Source organism: Phycodurus eques, chromosome 8 (assembly GCF_024500275.1).
Source record: "Phycodurus eques isolate BA_2022a chromosome 8, UOR_Pequ_1.1, whole genome shotgun sequence".
Taxonomy (NCBI): Eukaryota; Metazoa; Chordata; class Actinopteri; order Syngnathiformes; family Syngnathidae; genus Phycodurus; species Phycodurus eques.
Genome location: NC_084532.1, coordinates 270336 through 294302, shown reverse-complemented (window position 1 = coordinate 294302; position 23967 = coordinate 270336). Strand labels below are relative to the sequence as shown.

Below are 23967 nucleotides of genomic sequence, written 5' to 3'. Positions count from 1 at the left end.
GGGTGATGAGGTGAGATGCTGGGAAAGGCTGTCATGGCGGCTCTGCATCTAAAGAGTTGTGAAGAGTAACAGTGTTGATTACATTGGAGTTTAATTTAATCCCACTTGAAACAAACGACGAAGCCCACGATTGAGATGTAACACGTCTGTCAATCTTACGTCAATGACCTGTCACCATCTTTAATGCCGTCTCCATGAATTGACGTCATTCAAGAATTAACGTCTCATTTCTCCAAACAAATACCTCTCTTAACTCCTCTGTTGCTCTCCTCGCCTCCTGTGGTGGGAGGCGCTAAAACAGAGGGGCGAGGAAGTATAAAGTAGCAGTTTAATAAATTAGATTATAGAAACCTGGTCGCAGTTTTGTGTCCCTTTCACCACAGATAACAATAGATATATACGACACGCCCATTTTGAGCTTCGTGCTGACGGTGACGCTAAGCTAGGGAGGTCAGTGCATTCCATGTATGTGGACGGCAAGAAAGCCAAAAGACCAAGGATGCCAGTCCATTGTGCTACATACGGTTGCGAAAAACGCCTTAGAATTATGATAAGGGAATTTGGAGTCCGTTTTAGTTTTTTTTTTCATGTTGTATATTGATAGCATACACTTAGGTGTTGACAAAACAGTAACACTCATGAAAATCGGTTGAGAAATGAGCAAGTAACGACTTAATTTCAGTTTCCATGTATTGCCTTCTCTGGAAACGTCGACCTTCCTAACATGGCCACCACGTAGGCACGTCGAATACCCAGGCTGGTACGGTGCACTGGTGTATCTAGTGTCCATATCTATGGCTTTCACGAGCAGTACAGAGCAGAAGTTGCGGATTAATTTGACAAGTCCTGTCAGAAAATTGCCAATGGACACTTTATCAGAAGAATGAGTATTATAAACGACGTCGCTCTGAGTTGAAATCGAAGGGGAAGTGAGTCTCACGCAGACCAACTAATGGAGACAAAATAAAACGGACAAGCTAAGGAATTGGTAACACATTTTGCTAATTTCGTTTCATTGCCGCAACGTAACGTCATCAAAATTACCACTGCCATTCTCCTTAATTTACAAGCTAACAAGCTGCACAATGCCAAGAGTTAAAATAATTCATTTGGCTAGACGGGGGTTTCCATTACGAGTCACTGTCGTGATTATTTTATTGCTGCGTTTTTAAAGTTTGAAACAAGTCGATCGGAATTAAAGTTACCATATCGTACAAAACAAATAAATTTCAGTTTAAATTTAGCTTCTTTTTTTCTTCTTAGCATTTCCTGCAAGTATATAAAAAAAAAAACACGCACACATGTGATTGTGTTGTGTATGTGTGTGTAGAATGTGTTAAATTGTAATAAAAGACAGGCTATGGGTTAATTTTCACATGAATGCTTTACTCCAGCTCTTCAAAACACACTCTTATGTCCCCACGCTCCCCATATCGTACAAAACAAATACATTTCAGTTTAAACTTAGCTTCCTTTTTTTTTCTTCTTAGCATTCTTAGCATTTCTTGTAAGTATATAAAAATAAAAAACCACTCACATATGATTGTGTTTATGCGTGTGTAGAATGTGTTATATTGTAGTAAAAGACAGGCTTTGGGTTAATGTTCACATGATTGCTTTACTCCAGCTCTTCAAAACACACTCTTTTGTCAACACATCCCTCTCAGGCGCTACATCGCAGGCGCAAATGCTATTACACTGAATATCAAAACAATACGTGTCTCGCTTAGGTTCTTTTTTTTTCTTTTTAAGGACTACTGTATACAATAATGTTGTTGGTCAATGGCATAATACTATCTCAGTTGATGTAACGAAGTAGAATAATTTGTGCGACTGCTGTGGGCTTATTCTTTTGCTTATTATTATTATTATTTTTTTCCCCCTGTACAGTATATCTACCGTCCTGCTTTACGACGTGGCCTCAGCATCATGACATCGACAGGCAACCAGTTCTTCATTGTCACTGAAACGCCTGAGTCCCCTCGACACTACCATGCCGGTTGCATATGTTATATTCATGAGCATCAACAAAGTTTTGGCTTCCCCAAAAAATTACAAGTATTGGTACAACGCTCATTGACACCATTGTACTGTGAGGTGGATAAGAGCTGTTTGGAGGAACTGAGTGCAGATGAAGCTGGTCTGCTGCTGGCCCTCACTGACGACTCTGAAAGGCTCAAGTGGTTCAGAGAAAAAGATGTTCTCCATAGAGCACAAAGACTTTCTGAGGGAACTGAAGTGGTTGTGGAAGAAGGAAGAGAGAAATTGAATGGCATCATCCGCTACATTGGAAACCTGTCAGAACCAGTGTCAGAAGAGCCTTTGAAGGAAATATTCTTTGGAATTGAACTGCAGGTATGACCTTAAAAATATAGCTCCATTCCACACAGAAATATCAGCTAGCTTGCCTCTGGTGACATGTTTTCAGGCATGTCCAATATAAATGTTCTTTTCCTTATGTTGGCTATCATACCAACATGTCACAGCAATCGTGTTCACTTAAAGGCTTTTAGAATCGAATTAAACATTGTGGTACTTCTATCTAGATTGTGTTATTTCTATCTTTTATGTATTAAAGGAAACAACCTGTTTTCTTCACAATGTAAAAAAAGTACCCAACTGTCTTAAAGGTCCTGTATTTTGGCTATTTAGACCTCTATTGAGTGACTAACATGGACTTAGTATTAAAGTGTCAATTTCATTTAAAAAAAAAAAAAAAAAAAAAAATATTGGTTTTGTCATACGAGTGTCCAGAAAAGGCCCCTCTGACAGCAACTTCTGCTTGATCCAGTTTTGTATCCGCTTTGTCCATATTTGGCTAAGATCGCCCCTTTCCTCTGAATGGCTGCCTCCATGTAGAAACCCTACTTGTGAGAGCACACGTGTTTATGTCGACAGCGCTGGCTCGGGAGCGGAAAGGGAAGGAGGTGATCTTCGCTGGTGACTTAGAAATTTGAATGTCCGGATTTCAGTCCTCTTGGCAGAAGAACCTTTGGAACTCAGGAATGTGTGGATGATTTTAATTCATATTTCACATGTTTACTGAGGCACCACAGAGACAATGTTACATCGCAAATACTAGAAAAAGTTGGTTTGGCAAAATATGTCCCCTGTAATAAAAGTTATCCCGACATTCTTTGGCCAAAATACACAAAAGATACACAATTTCAGCACACTTAATTTCCACTTAAGTGGTTGAAAACACTATTATTTTTTTAAATTTTTTTTTTGGGGGGGGGGGGGGTGTCATGCAAATGAGCCACTGCTTACTACTGGGGAGTTGTGACAAGGCGAGCAGCTGGAGCCTCTTGATAATCAAGCCTACCTAATGACATCATAATCTTTGAAAAATCAATGATGCAGCAGCAGAAGAAGCAAAGTGTGGGTTCTCTGAGGCGGGCTCTCCTATCTCTGGGTTTGAGGTCACCGAGGTAGTAAAAAAGCTCCTCGGTGGCAGGGCCGCGGGGGTGGATGAGATTCGCCCGGAGTTCCTAAAGGCTCTGGATGTTGTGGGGCTGTCCTGGTTGACATGCCTCTGCAACATCGCGTGGACATCGGGGACAGTGCCTCTGGATTGGCAGACTGGGGTGGTGGTCCCCCTTTTTATGAAGGGGGACCGGAGGGTGTGTTCCAACTACAGGGGGATAACACTCCTCTGCATCACTGGTAAGGTGTATTCAGGGGTGCTGAAGAGGAGGGTCTATCGGGAGGTCGAATCTCAGACCCAGGAGGAGCAGTGTGATTTTCGTCCTAGCCGTGGAACAGTGGACCAGTTCTCCACCCTCGGCAGTGTCCTCGAGGGTGCATGGGAGTTCGCCCCAACCAGTCTACATGCGTTTTGTGGACTTGGAGAAGGCGTTCGACCGTGTCCCTCGGGGAGTCCTGTGGGGGATAATTCGGGAGTATGGTGTACCGAACCCCCGATATGGACTGTCCTGTACGACCGGAGTCGGAGTTTCGTACGCATATCTGGCAGTCTAAGTCTGACTTGTTCCCGGTGAGGGTTGGACTCTGCCAAGGCTGCCCTTTGTCGCCGATTCTGTTCATAACTTTTATGGACAGAATTTCTAGGCGCAGCCGAGGCGTAGAGGGGGTCCGGTTTGGTGGCCTCAGTATTGCATCTCTGCTTTTTGCTGATGATGTGGTTCTGTGGGCTTCATCAAGCCGTGAGCTCCAACTCTCACTGGAGCAGTTCGCAGCCGAGTGTGAAGCGGCTGGGATGAGAATCAGCACCTCCAAATCTGAGACCATGGTCCTCAGTCGGAAAAGGGTGGCGTGCCCTGTCCAGGTCGGGGATGAGATCCTGCCCCAAGTGGAGGAGTTCAAGTATCTTGGGGTCTTGTTCACGAGTGAGGGAAGAATGGAACGGGAAATTGACAGGCGGATCGGTGCAGCGTCTGCAGTGATGCGGTCCGTTGTGGTAAAGAAGGAGCTAAACCGAAAGGCGAAGCTCTCAATTTACCGGTCGATCTTCGTTCCTACCCTCACATATGGTCATGAGCTGTGGGTCGTGACCGAAAGAACAAGATCGCAGGAAAAGCGGCCGAAATGAGTTTCCTCCGCAGGGTGTTCCGGGCTCTCCCTTAGAGATAGGGAGAGAAGCTCGGTCATCCGGGAGGATCTCAGAGTAGAGCCGCTGCTCCTCCGCAATGAGAGGAGCCAGGTAAGGTGGCTGAGCCATCTGATTCGGATGCCTCCCAGACGCCTCCCCGGTGAGGTGTTCCTGGCACGTCCCACCGGGAGGAGACCCCAGGGACGACCCAGGACACGCTGGAGAGACTACGTCCTTCGGCTGGCCCGGGAACGCCTCGGGATCCCCCCGGAAGAGCTGGATGAAGTGGCTGGGGAGAGGGAAGTCTGGGCGTCCCTGCTAAAGCTACTGCCCCCGCGACCCGACCCGGATAAGCGGTAGAAAATGGATGGATGGATAACCAGGATTATTTTGATCAATATTGTAATCATGATTATCAATCACAATTATTAATCATGTTGGGAAAAAATCTGCACTAATTTTCAACAAACAGTATATAATAGTGTTCAGTTAAAAAATATTATTTAAATAAGAATAAATTAATAATAATTTTTAAAAAATGCACCCACAAAAATGAGACTTTACCAGGGGCTAACTGAATAAATATGCTATTACAAAGTGCATGGTTGTCCGTGTCTATATGTGCCCTGCGACTGAGTGGCGACCAGTTCAGGGTGTAGTCTGCCTTTCGCCCGAAGTCAGCTAGTATAGGCTCCAGCGCCCCGTGACCCTAACCAGGATAAACGGTGTTGAGAATGGATGGGTATTACAAAGTGCAATCACAAATTGCAACTTAATGGAAGCAAATACAGTTAATGAATAAAAGGCAATAACATGAGGCTGCATGCACTGACTTTTAAGTTGAAAATCCTTGTCAATATAGTGAATTGTCAAGGGCGACACATCGGCGTTGTTCTGCTTGACCATTGGTCAGTCATGCACGGTCACAAACAGCAAAGAGCCCGACAGTTGTGATTTCCCTCTCTATTTACTTCTAGTGATTTTTTGATTTTTTTACCGCGGTCAAGCCAGCCGAAAAGTTGAAGTCAAGGCAGCCGTTACAACGATTGTTAGTCTTACCATGACGCAGCCTCTCCGCCAATGTGCTGAGAGGGCCAACTTCAAAATAAAAGCTTCACGTTACTACATTAGACATCAATGGCATTACAGGCTTTTATTTTGAATTTTGCACCGTAGCGCGTTGCTGGCGCTTAATGAAGCCTTAACCATACGTTTGCCCTGAAAACACCTGGTATTCATTTAGTATGCAAAGAAACTGTATACTTAATCAAAGGTGGGTAGAGTTGCCAAATATTGTACTCAAGTAAGAGTATTGCTACTTTAGAAGATGTTGCTGACGGGGGGCACGGTGGACAAGTGGCTTGCACATCTACCCCACAGTTCTGAGGACCTGGGTCAAATCCAGCCTTGCCTGTGTGGTGTGCATGTTCCCCCCGTGCCTACTCTAAATTGAAAATAGGTGTGCATGTGAGCGTGAATGATTTTCTTTTTTACCTATTCTAACTTTTGTAATTCTTACAAAACAAAATAAAATCCATATCATGACACTGTGATCGTACAGAGTTTTAACAAAAGCATTCTGATACAAATAATATTTTTTTCTAGTAATCAGTTTTTACAATTATGTATTGTATTACAAAAGAACCACCAAAGAGCACCTTGCATCCTCACGCAGCTGCGACGTGCCTGCCATGAATGGCGTCTGTGGCTGCACTGAATCAGTTGCCAAATACAGCCTTTATCCACCGACATATGAATTCTTGTATATAGTGTGTTCAGATGGGTTTGGTCCTGGAAGTCCCTAACAAAACCTGACACTCTTGAATGAAAATGAACTTTCGTTCGAAAACTTTCCTTCATTGAACTCGTTCCGGTATAACACTGGGAGTAGCTATCTGATAAATTACCTTTAAAAAATAATACTAATCATAATAATAATAGTTTATATTGTATATGGAAATGTTTCAAAGCGAGGGTCTCAAATTTTACAGTGTAATTTAATGTAAACTAAAATATCTGCAGGATTGATACAAGAGCTTGAATTTAAGTCTACACTGTATATTGTTTTCCTTGTTGGATTGAAATACAAGTAGATTGTTTGCATTTAGAGATTAAAGGTGATTCATGTGTCCTGTTTTTATTTGTTCAAGGGAGAAGACTTGGGCAAGGGGAATACAGATGGCTGCTACCACAATGAGACGCTCTTCACTTGTGACAAAGACTGTGGTATATTCGCTCCTTTTTCCAGAGTCCAGCCACGTTGTTCCAACTCCGTATCACCAGCCGGCCCAGAGTCCTCTCTGTATTCAGAAACAGAAAAGCCAGTCCCAGGTGACAGAGTCACATACTTCATTGAAGATTACTGTCGCTATGGAATGGTGGTGAATGTCCAGGAAAAGGATGCAAAACATTTTGTGTTGATCTCTACGGTGAGTAATCATTTCTCATATGTACTACCTAAAATATGTAAGCACTTTTGCTGTCTGAAGGGTCATTTAATTTACACTCCTTTAAATATGTTTGTGGGACATCACACAGAGGTCTGCTTTGCTCGTGGGCAGCTCAAACAGTAGTCAAGAAGCAAACTCACATCTTTCCAACAACTAACCCAAACAACAAACATACGTCACACCCATGTCAGCCCGTCATAAAAAGTTCCATCGCTACAATATTGCAGGAGAGCGTTTTCTCATTGGCAATATGTCGCCAAAACGTTGGCATTAAATAAAAAACTACTATCACATGACATCTGAACGATTAAAGCTGGAGCACCAGCCAGGAACGGTAACCTCTTCATATTGCTTTATGTGATATTCATTTATTCATGTCACACCTTTTTCACACGATTGTACTGTTTGTCTGCTGTTTGACTCATTCACCACACCGTTTAACTTCTTAAAGGTTGCACATCTCTCCGCCTCTCATTGTGCTCCATTCAGTGCTGCATTCACTTGCCCAAAGGTTGTTGGAAATCCTAGCACTGTATAAAATTACCCCACAGAATAGCAACAACACAGGTTGCTTCAGTACATTTTATTATCCAATGTGAAAAACAATACTGACCTTTTTAACCTAATTTCATGTTTGTAATGAAGACTCAGCATCCAGGTTAAGAAACTTAAGGTTAAGATCTCCAGCAAAAACAAGACAAAAATACAATGAATAACAATTAATGAACATCAATAAACAACAGCAAAATCGGCATCCGATTCATCGTCTGATAGCCTGCAGAAGGGGAAAAAAAAAAACTAGTGCGCATGTTACTTAAATATCTCAAACTCATGGCCAGCGCTATTGTTTGGTGTTGACACACGGACCTGTTGAATGTTCCACACACCAAAGTATTATATATCCCGGTCGGGTTAAAACACAACAAAGTGTGAAAATGGTGTGAATGAAAGGCATTTACATAATTAAAGGATTATCACAAAACATTGCTGTAAATCGCTTGTAAATCAGAAACACACCAATTTATATTCGGTAATAGTCAGTGAAAATCACAGCCATATAGTCAAGTTACCTTTATTACAAGTGTTAAGGCCTTTTAACCAATGGTGATGGCAACGGGGGTGCGGCCATCCCATATTTGGAAGTGCCGATGTAGCAGCCAACCTGGAAGTTAAAAAAAGTTTTTTCCCGCTGAAGAAGTAGACTGCACCTCTGCAAGATGTCGCTGTCTCTTTCACAAAAGAAACCCCTGGCGTTGCTCATTTTGAGGAGACGGAGGAGACAAGCTGCAGAAAAAAAAGGATATGGGTTCATCCAATTGTAATGACTCTTTGGCACCTCGGAGAGTTTACGCTTGTTCGTGAGCAACAATTTTACCAAGACCGCTTCGAGGTGTATTTCAGGCTAAGCGGCGATTTCTGGACAAAGACAAAGCACATTTATTAGAGTGTCCTCCATTTTCCACTTGCCGTTTACAGTACAAGTCAGTCAAAATACCACTCAGAAATCACTCCACCAGCCTCTCTCCCATTGGGCAAGCTTTCTGATGTCACCGCTTCAACACACCAGAGCAGAACATTTATCTATCGGATGACGCGACACTTAGCGTCAGATACCTCTGCATTGACCCGACTCTTGGCGTCACGTCAAAACGCGTTGATGCCCCCTCGGCACACAGACAATTAATGGGAAAGTCGAGTCAGACGCCTTGCAAAATGCAGTGTGAAAAGGCCTCAAAGCTGACAGCTGGGATATGGGCTCCTGCGCACTCGATTTGTTCCAAACTCAAAGCTCCGTTAGCTGTGTCAACGTTGTCATTTTCTGCCAATTTAATTGAAATGATAATTTACCTGAAAAAGGCTGGTGGCGAACTGTGCTGCAAAGACCAGTAAATTCCCACCCATACAACAGCAGTGCGGGATTAGCCGGCCGAGCCGACGCAAAACCGACCTTGCTGAGATGTTTAATGAAGCTTGGCCAATGCTTTTCAGACATTAGCAGCTGTCGATTGACGTGCCTAAGGCAGACAGAGGTTGGTGTGACATATGTTTGGCGACTGACAGGATAGCACAAAAAGTAATCTCAATCACTCACATCGTTGAACCTAATTTTGTTTTTTAGGTTCAAGTTGGAGTGTAGGTGTTGCCGATACCAGTGTCTCACGCCAGTACCAGAAGCTCAAAATAAGAGTTAACGAATGGCAACAGCAAAATAAGCTCTTTGGCATTGACAGAGAAGATATGGCAATTTGTTTTATGGCCACAGCCTATAACCCCAATTCCAATGAAGTTGGGACGTTGTGTTAAACGTAAATAAAAACAGAATACAATGATTTGCAAATCATGTTCAACCTATATTTAAGTGAATACACTACAAAGACAAGATATTTAATGTTCAAACTGATAAACTTTATTGTTTTTAGCAAAAAATCATTAACTTAGAATTTTATGGCTGTAACACGTTCCAAAAAAGCTGGGGCAGGTGGCAAAAAACACTGAGAAAGTTGAGGAATGCTCCTCAAACACCTGTTTGGAACATCCCACAGGTGAACAGGCTAATTGGGAATGGGTGGGTGCCATGATTGGGTATAAAAGGAGCTTCCCTGAATTAACTCAGTCATTCACAACCAAAGATGGGGTGAGGTTCACCTCTTTGTGAACAAGTGCGTGAGAAAATTCTCGAACAGTTTAAGGACAATGTTCCTCAATGTACAATTGCAAGGAATTTAGGCATTTCATCATCTACGGTCCATAATATCATCAAAAGGTTCCATGAATCTGGAGAAATCACTGTATGTAAGCGGCAAGGTGGAAAGCGGGTTCTTCGGCAGAAAGAGAAGAGGAAAGCACAGAGCCTAGAACTGAATGTGGGGACTTTGAATTTTGGGACTATGACAAGAAAATCTCAGGAGTTGGTTGACATGCTGATTAGGAGAAAGGTTGATATAATGTGTGTCCAGGAGACCAGATGGAAAGGCAGTAAGGCTAGAAGTTTAGGGGCAGGGTTTAAATTATTTTACCATGGTGTAGATGGGAAGGAGGGACAGATGATGGTAGACTTTGCAACAAGGATGCAAATGGCTGTAGTGAACACTTTTTCCAGAAGTGGCACGAACATAGGATGACCGACAAGAGCGGAGGTAGAAGCACGCAGGTGGATTACATCTTGAGCAGATGATGTAATCTGAAGGAGGTTACCAACTGTAAGGTAGTGGTAGGGGAGAGTGTGGCTAGACAGCATAGGATGGTGGTGTGTAAGATGACTCTGGTGGTGGGGAGGAAAATTAGGAAGACAAAGGCAGAGAAGAGAACCATGTGGTGGAAGCTGAGACAGGACGAGTGTTGTGCAGCTTTTCGGGAAGAGGTGAGACAGGTTTTCGGTGGACGGGAGGAGCTTCCAGAAGACTGGACCACTGCAGCCAAGGTGATCAGAGAGGCAGGTAGGAGAGTACTTGGTGTATCTTCTGGCAGGAAAGGAGAGAAGGAGACTTGGTGGTGGAACCGCACAGTACAGGAAATCATACAAGGAAAAAGGTTAGCTAAGAAGAAGTGGGACACTGAGAGGACTGAGGAGAGGCGAAAGGAATACATTGATATGTGACACAGGGCAAAGGTCGAGGTGGCAAAGGCCAAACAAGAGGCATTTGATGACATGTATGGCAGGTTGGACACTAAAGAAGGAGAAAAGGATCTATACAGGCTGGCCAGACAGATGGATAGAGATGGGAAGGATGTGCAGCAGGTTAGGGTGATTAAGGATAGAGATGGAAATATGTTGACTGGTGGCAGCAGTGTGCTAGCTAGATGGAAAGAATACTTCGAGGAGTTGGTGAATGAGGAAAATGAGAGAGAAGGGAGAGTCGAAGTGTGGTGGACCAGGAAGTGGCAATGATTAGGAAGGGGGAAGTTAGAAAGGCATTAAAGAGGATGAAAAATGGAAAGGCAGTTGGTTCTGATGACATTACTGTGGAGGTATGGAAGCATCTAGGAGAGGTGGCTGTGGAGTTTTTGACCAGCCTGTTCAATAGAATTCTAGTGCGTGAGAAGATGCCTGAGGAAGGGAGGAAAAGTGTACTGGTGCCCATTTTTTAAGAACAAAGGTGATGTGCAGAGCTGTGGCAACTATAGAGGAATAAAGTTGATGAGCCACACAATGAAGTTATGGGAAAGAGTAGTGGAGGCTAGACTCAGGACAGAAGTGAGTATTTGCGAGCAACAGTGTGGTTTCATGCCTAGAAAGAGTACCACAGAGGCATTATTTGCCGTGAGGATGTTGATGGAAAAGTACAGAGAAGGTCAGAAGGACCTACATTGTGCCTTTGTAGATCTAGAGAAAGCCTATGACAGAGTACCCAGAGAGGAACTGTGGTACTGCATTCAGAACATCGGTGAGGTGTGCTGTAGGTGTGACAGACGACTTTAAGGTGGACGTGGGACTGCATCAGGGATGAGCCCTGAGCCCCTTCCTTTTTGCAGTGGTGATGGACAGGCTAACAGATGAGGTTAGACTGGAATCCCCGTGGACCATGATGTTTGCAGATGACATTGTGATCTGCAGTGAAAGCAGGGAGCAGCTGGAGGAACAGTTAGAAAGATGGAGGCATGCACTGGAAAGAAGAGGAATGAAGATTAGCCGAAGTAAAACAGAATATATGTGCATGAATGAGAAGGGTGGTGGGGGAAGAGTGAGGCAAGAGGGAGAAGAGATAGCAAGGGTGGAGGACTTTAAATACTTGGGATCACCCGTCCAGAGCAATGGTGAGTGTGGTCAGGAAGTGAAGAAACAGATCCAAGCAGGTTGGAACAGGTGGAGGAAGGTGTCAGGTGTGTTATTTGACAGAAGAGTCTCTGCTAGGATGAAGGGCAAAGTTTATAAAACAGTGGTGAGGCCAGCCGTGATGCACGGATTAGAGACAGTGGCACTGAAGAGACGACAAGAAGCAGAGTTGGAGGTGACGTAAATGAAGATGTTGAGGTTCGCTCTCGGAGTGACCAAGTTGGATAAAATTAGAAATGAGCTCATCAGAGGGGCAGCCAAGGTTCGATGTTTTGGAGACAAAGTTAGAGAGAGCAGACTTCAATGGTTTGGACACGTCCAGAGGAGAAATAGTGAGTATATTGGGAGAAGGATGATGAGGATGGAGCTGCCAGGCAAGAGAGCTAGTGGAAGACCAAAGAGAATGTTGATGGATGTCGTGAGGGAAGACATGATGGCAGTTGGTGTTCGAGAGGAGAATGCAGGAGATAGGCTTAGATGGAAAAGGATGACGCGCTGTGGCGACCCCTAACGGGACAAGCCGAAAGGAAAAGAAGATTTGTTAAGATTGAAGCTGTCGACATACAATTACAATTATAATACTACTATACTAATATTGCCCCAACATCGGTATCTCCACCTTTGATTTGGGAGGCGAGGCAAAAGGTTATTGGGCGGGGAGGGGGTATTAGGCAGGAATATTTGTGTTGGCAACGTGTCTGCTGCATTGGTCACCTACACACATCCGCACACTAAGTGTAATTAGGCGTCTTGGTGATGATGCACTGCCTCCACAATTGAAAATACCATTACAGTTCTTTGAACTTGGGATGGGACATGATTTAAAAAAAAATATATCTAATTAGAGGCTTTGTAATTAATCTCAATCACATTTTAATCATAAAACAATTTGTCATAAAAAACAACAAGGTTTGATTTAAATGGTTTTTAGTGGACAACTGAATCAATTGACAGACAGAAATATTAACTCTGGAAAATGCATTTAATTGCATTTCAATACAAAACAGTAGAAAAACTCATAAATAATCAAATATCTCTGGCCAAAATTAAACAGACCTAAAGTTCAAGTGCAATTTTGGGACTTTGTTTTTTTTAACTGACATTTGCCACCCATCAGTCCTAGCAACACTGTTACATCTAATTCCTTCATTTTGGTAGCCAAGCTCTGATGTTTTCAGTATAATCGGTGTACCAGGAAATATTGCACTAACAAAGATTGTGTTGTTTGGAACACAGAATGCGATTAGAATGCATTCATTGTAATTTATCACAGTTCATGTGGTAAAGTCCCACCCTTAATTTTAACTCATCTTTATTTCGTATCACACACACTTTTTTAGACTCTGGGCTCAAAACTAGCACCCAGACGATAGATTCACCTAGTCGTCCTGATTAAAATAATAATAATAACAATAATTATCTGAAGTTCATATATCCAGCATGAACACTCCAGCCCCCCCAAACCATTAAAATTTGTTTAGAAATTTTATGTTACACTTTGTGACAGGTTGGACCCCAAAGCAGCAACAGAGCATACAGTGGAGGTTGGTTAGGGTTAACCCTAACCCTTACTAATGGTAATTTACAACGTACCAAAAGAACAAAGTAAAGTGCTACGACTCAGTAGTTTAAGTTACAAAGTACAAACAAACATTGACTAACGAGAACAAATTAAACGAAGGAGTATTACCAGAAAAAAACATTAAAACCTACTACAAATACCCAGAGCACAGAAAATATCTACATGGAAGCTAATCTGAATGCCTATAGCAAACAACTTGGAACCAAGGAATGATGCAGCACCTTCCTGGTGTGGTCATAGACAGGGAGTTGATTTCAATGACCCCCAGGTGTTTGCCTCCCTGCTGAACTCCTCCCTACTCCCTAGGGGAAACCGAGAAGCACAGGAAGCACTCACTGATAGGAGAAAACCCCAAAACATTCCCAGACATAACGTGACATTTTAACCAGGGTCTTACGTTTGTGTTCTAATTCGTTATTTATTTTCACCCACACATGTAGGAGATCTTTTATTAAGAAACCTGGGAACTGTTGTAAAAAAAAATATATTGGTTTGGGGAAGGGTAGAATGCATTTTACTGTATAACAATAGCAGTTTTCAGTTTCAGTTTCCACCAATCGACCGCCGCACCTGTTGCTTTTGCAGAGGAGCACAGTTTTATTTCGATCCCATTGAAATGTTTTTAACAGTACTTTAAATCTCAATTTGGTCAAAAACAAGATTCTGTAATTATGAAGTTATGGCCTTTTATTCTCATCGATTCAGTGTCATTCAAAAATTTTATTTAAGCTTTGTTTGAACAGCAGGTGGGAGGGGTGTGCTTTACAGGCAGAGCTCGGGGCAAAGTTACATTAGTTGCAAAAGAGTTTTGAGTGAAAGGATTAAAAGCTTCATGTAACATTAGATATTCAAGTGACATGTCAAATTTCAGATTCTACTTTTCTTTTTCTCATGTTTTCAGGACACCGATGCCACTGGGAAGACAGGCGAAGTTGAAGTCCCACTACAATCTGTTTTTAAGGGAGATTGTCCTGCTGGTTGGACCATACATGATGAAATCTATAGTTTAATTAATCATTTGTAGACATTTTACCCAAACATGTTTTTGTTTTCTACAGAGTGTGATCTGAATGACCGTTACAGTCCTGCAGTGGAACAAAAATCTGACTTGGGTCTAGGTGTGAATTCACTGGTGGAGGTGTCGTTGGGTACTGGCAGTTTATATGGAATAATCCGCTGGATTGGCACCCTTCCTGGGCGGCAGGAAATTATGGCTGGACTTGAACTTGTAATGTTTCACTTATGCATTAGTGTGAAGTTTTAACTAACTAAAACTAATTTGGAATATAACAATTATCATACGATTAAAAAGTAATGTATGCTATAAAAAGCAAGAAATTTTTGGTAATCCACAAATAATTCCTGTAATATTTTTCATTAATTCATGCTTGCAAACAATGTACAGTAAATATAAATGTTTCAGGGTATTATGGCTTCTTTGGTTTTAATGTGTGATGTGTCAACAAAAAGGCAACGTTTTTACTAATTTGAGTTTATTACATTTTTCTGTCATTTTCTACAGGAGGAGGACAAGGGAGTGAGTGATGGTACCTTCAAAAATGTGTGTTTCTTCCAATGTCCTCCCAGGAGAGCTCTATTTGTGAAGTACAGCAGTTGTCGTCCTGATGCACGATTTCTGAATGATGGTGACAAAGATGTGTCACCAAAGCATAAAGTGACAGGTCAGCATTTCTCTGTTTGCAGCATTTCTCTGTTTGCGTGTTCTTTGTCTTGAATGTTCTCCACATGTACCCCTGAAGACTCCAAAGGTGATTTGATGTGATTTCTATTTACTAGTGAATCATATCTAAACACGTCATTATCCGGCTAAAAGGCTGTGTCAACAAGGAGAGACGGATCAAGACGAATGACACCAAATGTACATTTATTGGTGGATTTAACAGCACACATGCAGATAAATTAAAAAAAAAAATGCAATGGGAGGTAAAAAAAAAGAAACAGTCAAATCGCCATACAATCACTGTGAGAAAGACAAAGAGATAGAGACCGAGAGAGAGACGGATCAAACTATTGTTATTAATTATAAAATTAAATTAGTTATAAAATAGCCATAAATTAAAGTATGCAATAAACAACCAACACAGATCGGAGTCGGTCATCCACTTTCGAATCTCTAACCACTGAAGAGCAGAGAAAACACAGGAACATGAATCCACATTTTGATCAGAGCCTTTTGTCTTATGTCCAAAAAATACAATTGTTAAAACAATGACCATCTAATTAGTCTGTGGTCTGTGTTAACAACAAGCAGCAACAACACTGAAGGAAGCAATAAAAAAAAGTATAATACTATAAATATATATGACATATTTAATATTATATATTATACAATAGATTTTTATATAAATATTCTAAAAGATATATTTCATTCACATATTATCCAGGATAGATAACATGGCTCTTGACACATTTAGGATTTACTTTGGTCCAAAGTGGCACAATTCAGATGCGTTTTATGTTGGTGTCAATAGGAAGCCAGCTTTACGAACTGAATAACCTCAAATGAGAATAAAGTATTTCAGATATGGATTAAAATTTCTGACAATGCGACTCCAATTTAAATGGACAGATCAAATCTACCCTGTTGATGACGTGTGTGTGTGCAATTGACTTCAGACAGAGAAAGACAAAAGAATATTGGAAAAATGGATCCGGTTGCTCCCATCAGCACAGATCAAGTTGACCAAATTCTGATCGGACAAATGAAGGGGATCCAAGGACACTGTAACTCTTGCTACATGGATGCTGCTCTCTTCAGGTTAGGACGACTGTAGTGATTGCATCCCACCAAGTTATAGCAGAGTAATCCATCCCAGAAGTCTTTTTGTGTGCAGAACAAAGGTCGCTTTTTTCATCTCTTTAAAGTTTAATGAATTTATAGCATGTTCATTCTCTCGACTGACACAAGAAGAAAGACCATCGGTAATAAAACTGGTGTGAATTCTAAAAACTCGAGTCCATGTGGAATTATGTCAGTGCATAGCTTGATATTGCTTGCAACCTTCAAAAAAGTATATTTTCCAATGATGCCCGGTTTCAGAAAAAGAAGGCAAACCTGGCTCTGCAATCATGACAAAGGCATGGTGTGTTCTTGCCTGCCTGCAGTCTTAACTGTCGCCATTAGGGAATGTGAAAAGGTGAAATGCTACATTCAGCAGACTGTATGTAGTGTTGCATTGAAATCGCAGAGGCAAAAGTGCCACAGAATTACACATTTATGGAAAACCAATTATTAAACTATGCATTTAATAAACAGTGTGATGCATTTGTTATTATTACATTTTGAAATGTAAATGATGCAATGTGAATCTAACCTTTCTGGTTCATTCTCGGTTCTCAGTTTGTTTTCCTGCTCATCCGTGCTGGACTCCATGTTGTTTAAATCGATACAGCCAGAAGATGCCCCAATCCAGAGAACACTGCTCAATGACATTGTCAACCCTCTTCGAAGGTGTGCGTCTTTAATGCCTTTACCATAATTTGGAATTGGTAGGTGAAAATAGTTTTGAGTAATGTGTGGATGCTTTTCTAGTGAGGGCTTTGTGGAAGGTCGACATATCATGCAGCTCCGACAGCAGCTACAAAACCATGGTTACTGTCACTCCTTCACCACAGAAGAGAAGGGTCAGTTTTTAATTTCAAGTGTATTCAGAGATTATTTGTGTTTGGTATAATGAAGCTGTTGTTTTTCAGATCCAGAGGAGTTTCTCACTATCATCATGCACCACATTCTTGCACTAGATCCTCTACTCAAACTGTATGTTACAACCACAGTTAACTTTTAATGATGTATATATTGCAAAAAAAGAAAAAAAAATTTGACTTTTCCAAATATGGAACGTCACTTTTCAACATTTACCTATAGAGTTCACTAACCATATTGGGTCGCCAATTCAGGTCAGCTGGTGGTAAAGTGCAAGAGAGTTATTGCTATCAGATCTTCCTGGAGCAGAACCACAGCCTGGTCCTTCCGACTGTGCAACAGTTGCTGGAACATTCCTTTCACAGTGCAGGACTCAAACTGGCAGAGGTGAGATGGGCTTCTTGTAGTGTATTCGCCTTGTTAAACCAGTATCACCTCCAACAAGTCAGGGGGATATAATTTTGTTTCAGTTTAGGAAAGTCTAAACCGCCGTAAGAGGAACCAGCTTACAACCTCATGTTTTGTCCATCAGTGTTGTTTTGTCCAACCTGTGTTGTCTTTTTTGCTGATTTCTCAGGTAGACCCAGTGACTATGCTTCTTAACAAACACCTACAGAGGATATACAGATTGTACACTCTATTTTAATGCTGGGTTTTTATGTTAAAAGTAAGACAATGTTTACTCATTAAAAAAAAAAAAAAGAGAAAAAAATTCCACCTTTAATGTCAGCTATAACGTGGACAATTAAAGTGAAAAATAAACCAAGATCACATTCAAACTAATGTTAAAAGGATTCTGTGCACACCCACCATCCTTAAGTAACTCTCATTAACCCCAAATAAAGTTCTGCTCTTCTGTTATGTTCTTGGACACAGGTGTCAAACTCAAGGCCCTGGGGCCAGATCCGGCCCGCCACATGATTTTATGTGGCCCGCGAAGGCAAATCATGTGTGTCAACTTCCATGATTCTTGTTAAAATCTGTACCACGATTTCAAATTGTCATATTTTGTAAATAACATTGAGATTGCAAGCATTTATGTGTTACCAAATATGAAGAATAGTTGAAAAACCCATCCATCTATCCATCCATTTTCTGAGCCGCTTATCCTCACAAGGGTCGCGGGACTGCTGGAGCCTATCCCAGCTATCATCGGGCAGGAGGCGTGGTACACCCTGAACTGGTTGCCAGCCAATTGCAGGGCACATACAAACAAACAACCATTCACACTCACATTCACACCTACGGGCAATTTTAGAGTCTCCAATTCATGCATGTTTTTGGGATGTGGGAGGAAAGCGGAGTGCCCAGAGAAAACTCACGCAGGCACGGGGAGAACATGCAAACTCCACACAGGCGGGGCCGGCTCCTCAGAACTGTGAGGCCGACGCTCTAACCAGTCGTCCACCGTGCCGCCTGAAAACCCCATTGCCCTTGATTTCTGATTCCAAAACTAGTTTATAAATTTTGGGTGTAATGATATGATGAGGTGAGGACCAAAACAAAAAAATTGAGGTGATTAAAGATTTTTATGGTTTCACAGTCATAACGGCCCTCTGAGTGAAACCGTAACGACAATGTGGCCTGCAACAAAAATTAGTTTGACACCCCTGTTCTAGGATTTTCCAGACATTTCCTGAGTTGCATCTTACAGCAAAAGCCATGGTCCACAAAGTGATTCCAATGTATCAGAGTGCTCGCATTATTAAAATCTAATAAACCTACACAAGAAAAAAAATGATAGAAAAGCCCCAGGCAATGCAGGAACCCAACAAACACAACTGAGATCAAGAGGGTTGATGTGATGTATAAAAAGAATAGATAATACATTTTAAAACACACACACAAAAAGATAAAATATTCCATTAAAAAATAAAAAGTAAAATTAATAAATAAATACATACATTGTGGGTGGAGACGACATCACATAAAAGTCAGTCTGTAAAAGTAAGTTTTTAGAAGTGATTTAAAAGATGCCACCAATTCGTCTCAGCTCCTCAAGCAGAAGGCCTTCACCCGAGGAGCTGAGGCCACGGGCTGGCTCATACAGTATATGTGGTTAAAGTTAAAGTAACACTAAATATGAGTGTTCCCAACAATCACATATTGATGGATTACTACTCTATTTTCCGGACTATAGAGCGCACTGGAATATAAAGCGCACCCACTAATTTTTAAAAGAAAAAAAAAATTGTTTTACATAGATTAGCCGCACCAGACTACATCCCGCAGATATCCACATTGTGCAGTGAGATATTTACACAGAAAGATTTTGTAAATGTTTATTTACATCCCTTAACTGACTGTTAACCATTCATTCATTAGGGTTTCTGTCATCCACCCTTTCTTGTTAACGTTAACGACTGTGTCTTTTGGGAGATTTTTTTAATTTTTATTATTATAATATATTTTTTACGGCATAGTCATCCGCTTAAAATCATCATTGGTGGAAGCTTTTATCCGGATGCGGTGCAGCTTAAAACACAACTGAAATGTGTTCTCGTGGACATTTGTTTTCACCATAGTGGATGATGCACCTGTCTTGTTAACAGTCCTCGTCAGAGGCAGGTCAAAGGTACTTTATCCATATTTATGATGTCATCTGGTCCGATGGAATTCTCAGCTATTTTTGTTTCAATTATTTTGTGGAAGTTTTAAAACTGTTTCTTCATAGTCGGGAGGGAGTTGCTGACAGAGAGTCGTCCGAGCCCTGGTGGACAGGCCTTTTCGTCTCGTAAATCTGAGACAACACGATGGTCCACCTATAAAATCTTCTATCTCCATTTCGCTGGCGATTGTTTTGGCTTTCAGTCGGATCTGCACGGTCTGCTCACTGCGTCTTCGCCCAGTCCTCAAGGAGATTTTTAAATTCAGGCCATCTGCTGTTATGACCTCTAAAAGCCTTTGTTGTCTTGAATCAATTGAATTGAATCAGTTCTTCACACTGCCGTCTCCAACGTCTCACCATTGATTCATTAACGCCAAGCTTACATGCAGGAGCTCGATTACCTTCTTGGATAGATATTGATTGCTTTCAACTTAAAAGCTGCATCATATGCATTTGTTCGTATGCTTTCCATGACGAGGGTGTGAAAAATATTTTGCGTGAAGTGCGCCAAAAACTAGTCTTCTTCTTTGAATTGACCTCTTGCGTCTGTCTCGGTTTTACGCTTCCTGCTAGAGCGCCCGCTTATGGCCGTTAGTGAAGAAAAATCCATAGATTAGCCACATCGTTGTATAGGCCACATGGCTCAAAGCGTGGGGAAAAAAGTAGCGGTTTATAGTCCAGAAAATACGGTAGTGTTAAAGTCAGAAGTCAAGGATAATAGTTTGTTCAGCTGTTGTTCAAGTTAAGTCAAGGGTTTGACAACCCAAAAAAAAAAATGCTTTTGCAATAGCTAAACACTTATTACATGTGACAATTTGGAAATTTTGGTACAGATTTTAGCAAGAATCATGGAAGTTGACACTTGATTTGCTTTCGCAGGTCACATAAAAAATGTTTTGGGCCGGATCTGGCCCCAGGGCTTGAGTTTGAGACCTGTCGTTTAGGGTGATAGTTTTTTTCGCTTAATAAAGCACCATTGTTCTTGAGCTTGAACTGAGGGAATTATATAAGTAACTTAGGCTTCTGCTAGAAAAGTAGATAATAATAAATAGAAGGGAAGAGATAATAATAATAATAAATCAAACCCAAATATGCTTTACAATACTCATAATACAAACAAAAACAGAGACAAATGAACAGCTCAAATGGCTGATGGGTTAACAGAGGTTAAATGCTAATTGAAAATGCAAAGTTTGTAACTTTTTTTGAATGATTATGGTGAGTCAGAGGCACGGACGGATGTGTGGGGGTGGCAACGGCGAAGATTAAGAAGAATTTCACCTCCAAATATACCTTCAAATTGACAAAAAAGAAAAGAAGGAAAGAAAAATATAAACATTTTGGAATAGCCCAGCCAGAACCCAAACCTAAATACAATGGAAAATCTTCAGGGCAATCTGAAGAAAACTGGAGATATCCTTGCAATCTGACTTTGAGTGCCTTTGCAATGAAGAATGCTCAGATATTTCCATGACAAGATGGGCCACCCCAGATACACACACACACACACACACACACGCACACACACACACAAAATAAAAGAGTGCTTTCATATACCCAAAAGGTGCTTCAACATTATTAAAAGTTTAACAGTGTGCATATTTCAAACAGGTTGTCCCTTTTTGTTTTTTTTTTTAAGGCCCACACCCTTCCTAAAGATTGTTTTCTATTGAATTGTCCACCTTATAGAGCACATTATCGGTTGTAAAACTTCTAAATGTATTTATTTGGGTTCCATTTTTTTTATATCCCTAAAACTGTCATTTTAACAAGGGCATGTAGGCTTTTAACATCCACTGTGTCTATGTTCTATCTATGTGAAACAAATAAATGTAGCTATGAATAAATCTTCACTATATCCTGGAGAGTTTTCTAAAACACTGTAGTTTGGAATACAATTTTCAGCACTCAATTTCACCTTTTAATACTGTCTTATGATTTCAGGTGCCATCTTGCCTCATTCTTCAGATGCCTCGCTTTGGAAAGAAATTCAAGATGTTTGACAAAATCATTCCATCCATGGAGTTAGACATAACTAATCTCCTCTCTGAAGGTAAACACTTACTGTATAAACCCAGCTAACAATCACAGTATAAACTGTAAACACAGTGACTGCAATGTTTTGTGGCATGTTTCAGGTCCTCAGCAGTGCATACTTTGCGGAAACCTGGCCCAAGAAGAGTGCATTGACTGTTTTGAAGAGCCTGTTTTCAGCCAGACAGGATGTAAAATCTTCTGCAAGACGTGCTCAGCTCAGGTTTGCATTGTTACCTGGACACTTTGTTTAACGTAAAAAAAGCAGTTTTACAGCATGTAATGCTTATTTGTCCTTATCACAGATAGATGACTCCCCTTTTATAGACTGAAATACTTATCCACCTTTGGACATACCAATGAGCTCAATGTTAAAAAGAATTGATCCAGCATTATTAAAAAGTAGATAACATGAAGAAATATAAAGATAATTTCACTGTTATTACAGGTTCATTGCCATCCTCAGCGGCGCACCCATAGACCAGCAGCTCTCGACATACCCGAGGGTTACATGGCGCGAGGAGTACCACACACTCTGACTAAAGACATAATGGAGCTGTTTGCCGTCCTCTGCATAGAGACAAGCCACTATGTCTCTTTCCTCAAATACGGGCCAAACAGTCACGACTGGATCTTTTTTGACAGCATGGCAGACAGAGAAGGTAAGTGATTACAAAGCAATGTGTTGTGACATGTACTCTTGACTGTTTTTTACTCTGTCATGTGCTGTGCTTAGGAGGGACAGATGGTTTCAACATCCCTGAAGTGAGAGGATGCCCTGAGGTTGGCATCTACCTGGACATGTCTCCAGCAGAGCTGGCCAATCAGATTCCTCGGGACATGAAAGGTGTCGCCAAACGTCTTTTCTGTGATGCCTACATGTACCTGTACCAGAGTACCAGCATGTGCCTCTATCACTAAGTGGAAGAAATCTTATAGCGTTCAATATTTTGTTATTTGTACACATGGTATGTCCTCACTTTTCTCAATGCACAATTGTTCCAAGAAGTTTCAGTCATTTGTCTTAAAAGTACTATTTGACAAATAAGACAGAAATTACACCAAAATGTAAAGACCTTGTCTCTTCCTGCTGTTATAGTAATTTCTAAATGTTAATTTGTTTTGTGTTTGTAAATTCGTCTTGCATAGTTGTGCCTCAATTCCCCAATGAAGAAACCCTATTAGAGTGTAGGCATTTTTAGGCCACAGCATGCAAATAGACTGTGACTTCCTAGTTAAATCTGGATTTACTGTGTATTTTGTAATGATTCAGGATGTTTTCAGGACCACTCAAACAGCAGTAAAGGTTTTAATGATGCCACCCGTTGATTATTCCAATGTTATCTGAGATCATCTGTTCTGGGGCAAAGTCTTATTTTCATTTTGTCTTTTTCAGCACAGTACTTTAGATTTTTGGTGAGAAAATTGCGCTGTAGTATACTCAAAACTTGGGGCTGTCTCTATATTAATTATGAGAGTTTCTATATAGTAATGGAAAAAGAATAACTGCACAATATGATGGATTTGTTTTTGCTCAAGTGTAAGTTTTGTAATTTTGATTTATATTGAACAAACAAATGGGGGAGGCTTAAATGACTTGACAATATGTTAGCATGTGTACAATATTAGTCCCGGTTGGTCCAGGTAGCTTTCTGTCACATGATCATTATTTGGTTGTCCGCTATGTTGGAGGTCGAGATAGGGAGATAAGACTACTAGACCGAGTCGTGTTGGTTTTTGGTCGTTTTCCCACATTTGTTTTGATGTTGGATATCAAATTTATTTATTCAAACGCTCAATAAGCACCAGAAGAAAACAATGCATTGGCCTTCAACATGGCAGCCATGATCGTGTTCAGAAGTGTGTGATGTCACGGTACATCTCTATACTCTTCTGAAAATTTTCACTGGCTTTTCATAGTGCCCTATTGTTTATGCTAAATTGTTGAGCCATTTACCCTGAGAGTAGGAGAATCTACGGAGCCCCTATGGCCCGCCACACAATGCGCAATAAAAGTGAGAATAAAGGCGAGAGTGTGGATATTTTAAAAGCGGTTTGTTCGCTCTCATTCATTTGACTTTACACGATACTCTTAAGAATTATTCGCTCACCTGCCTTGACTCACATATGAACTCAAAGGTCCCGTATTTTGCCAAACCAACTTGTTCTAGTATTTCGGATGTTATATTGTCTCTATTGTGCCTCAGTTAACATGTGAAATATGAATTAAAAGTGTCCACGCAATCCTGGGCTCCAGACGTTTTTCTGCCAAGAGACCTGAAATCAGGTCATTCAAATTTCTC

At 41.1% G+C, this 23967-nt stretch overlaps 1 protein-coding gene across 1 annotated transcript; it reads left to right on the top strand.

Annotated features, from left to right (window-relative positions):
- The first annotated feature begins 783 nt into the window (after positions 1 to 783).
- Positions 784 to 23900, top strand: cyldl (cylindromatosis (turban tumor syndrome), like). The gene is made up of 15 exons (XM_061683823.1): positions 784 to 988; positions 1891 to 2355; positions 6703 to 6981; positions 14260 to 14335; positions 14417 to 14586; positions 14881 to 15040; positions 15996 to 16137; positions 16720 to 16830; positions 16912 to 17003; positions 17073 to 17136; positions 17277 to 17409; positions 21575 to 21683; positions 21769 to 21887; positions 22113 to 22326; positions 22401 to 23900. Exons 2-15 carry the CDS (start codon positions 1930 to 1932, stop codon positions 22583 to 22585), a joined length of 2280 nt encoding a protein of 759 aa, XP_061539807.1. The 5' UTR covers positions 784 to 988; positions 1891 to 1929; the 3' UTR covers positions 22586 to 23900.
- Positions 23901 to 23967: the final 67 nt, after the last annotated feature.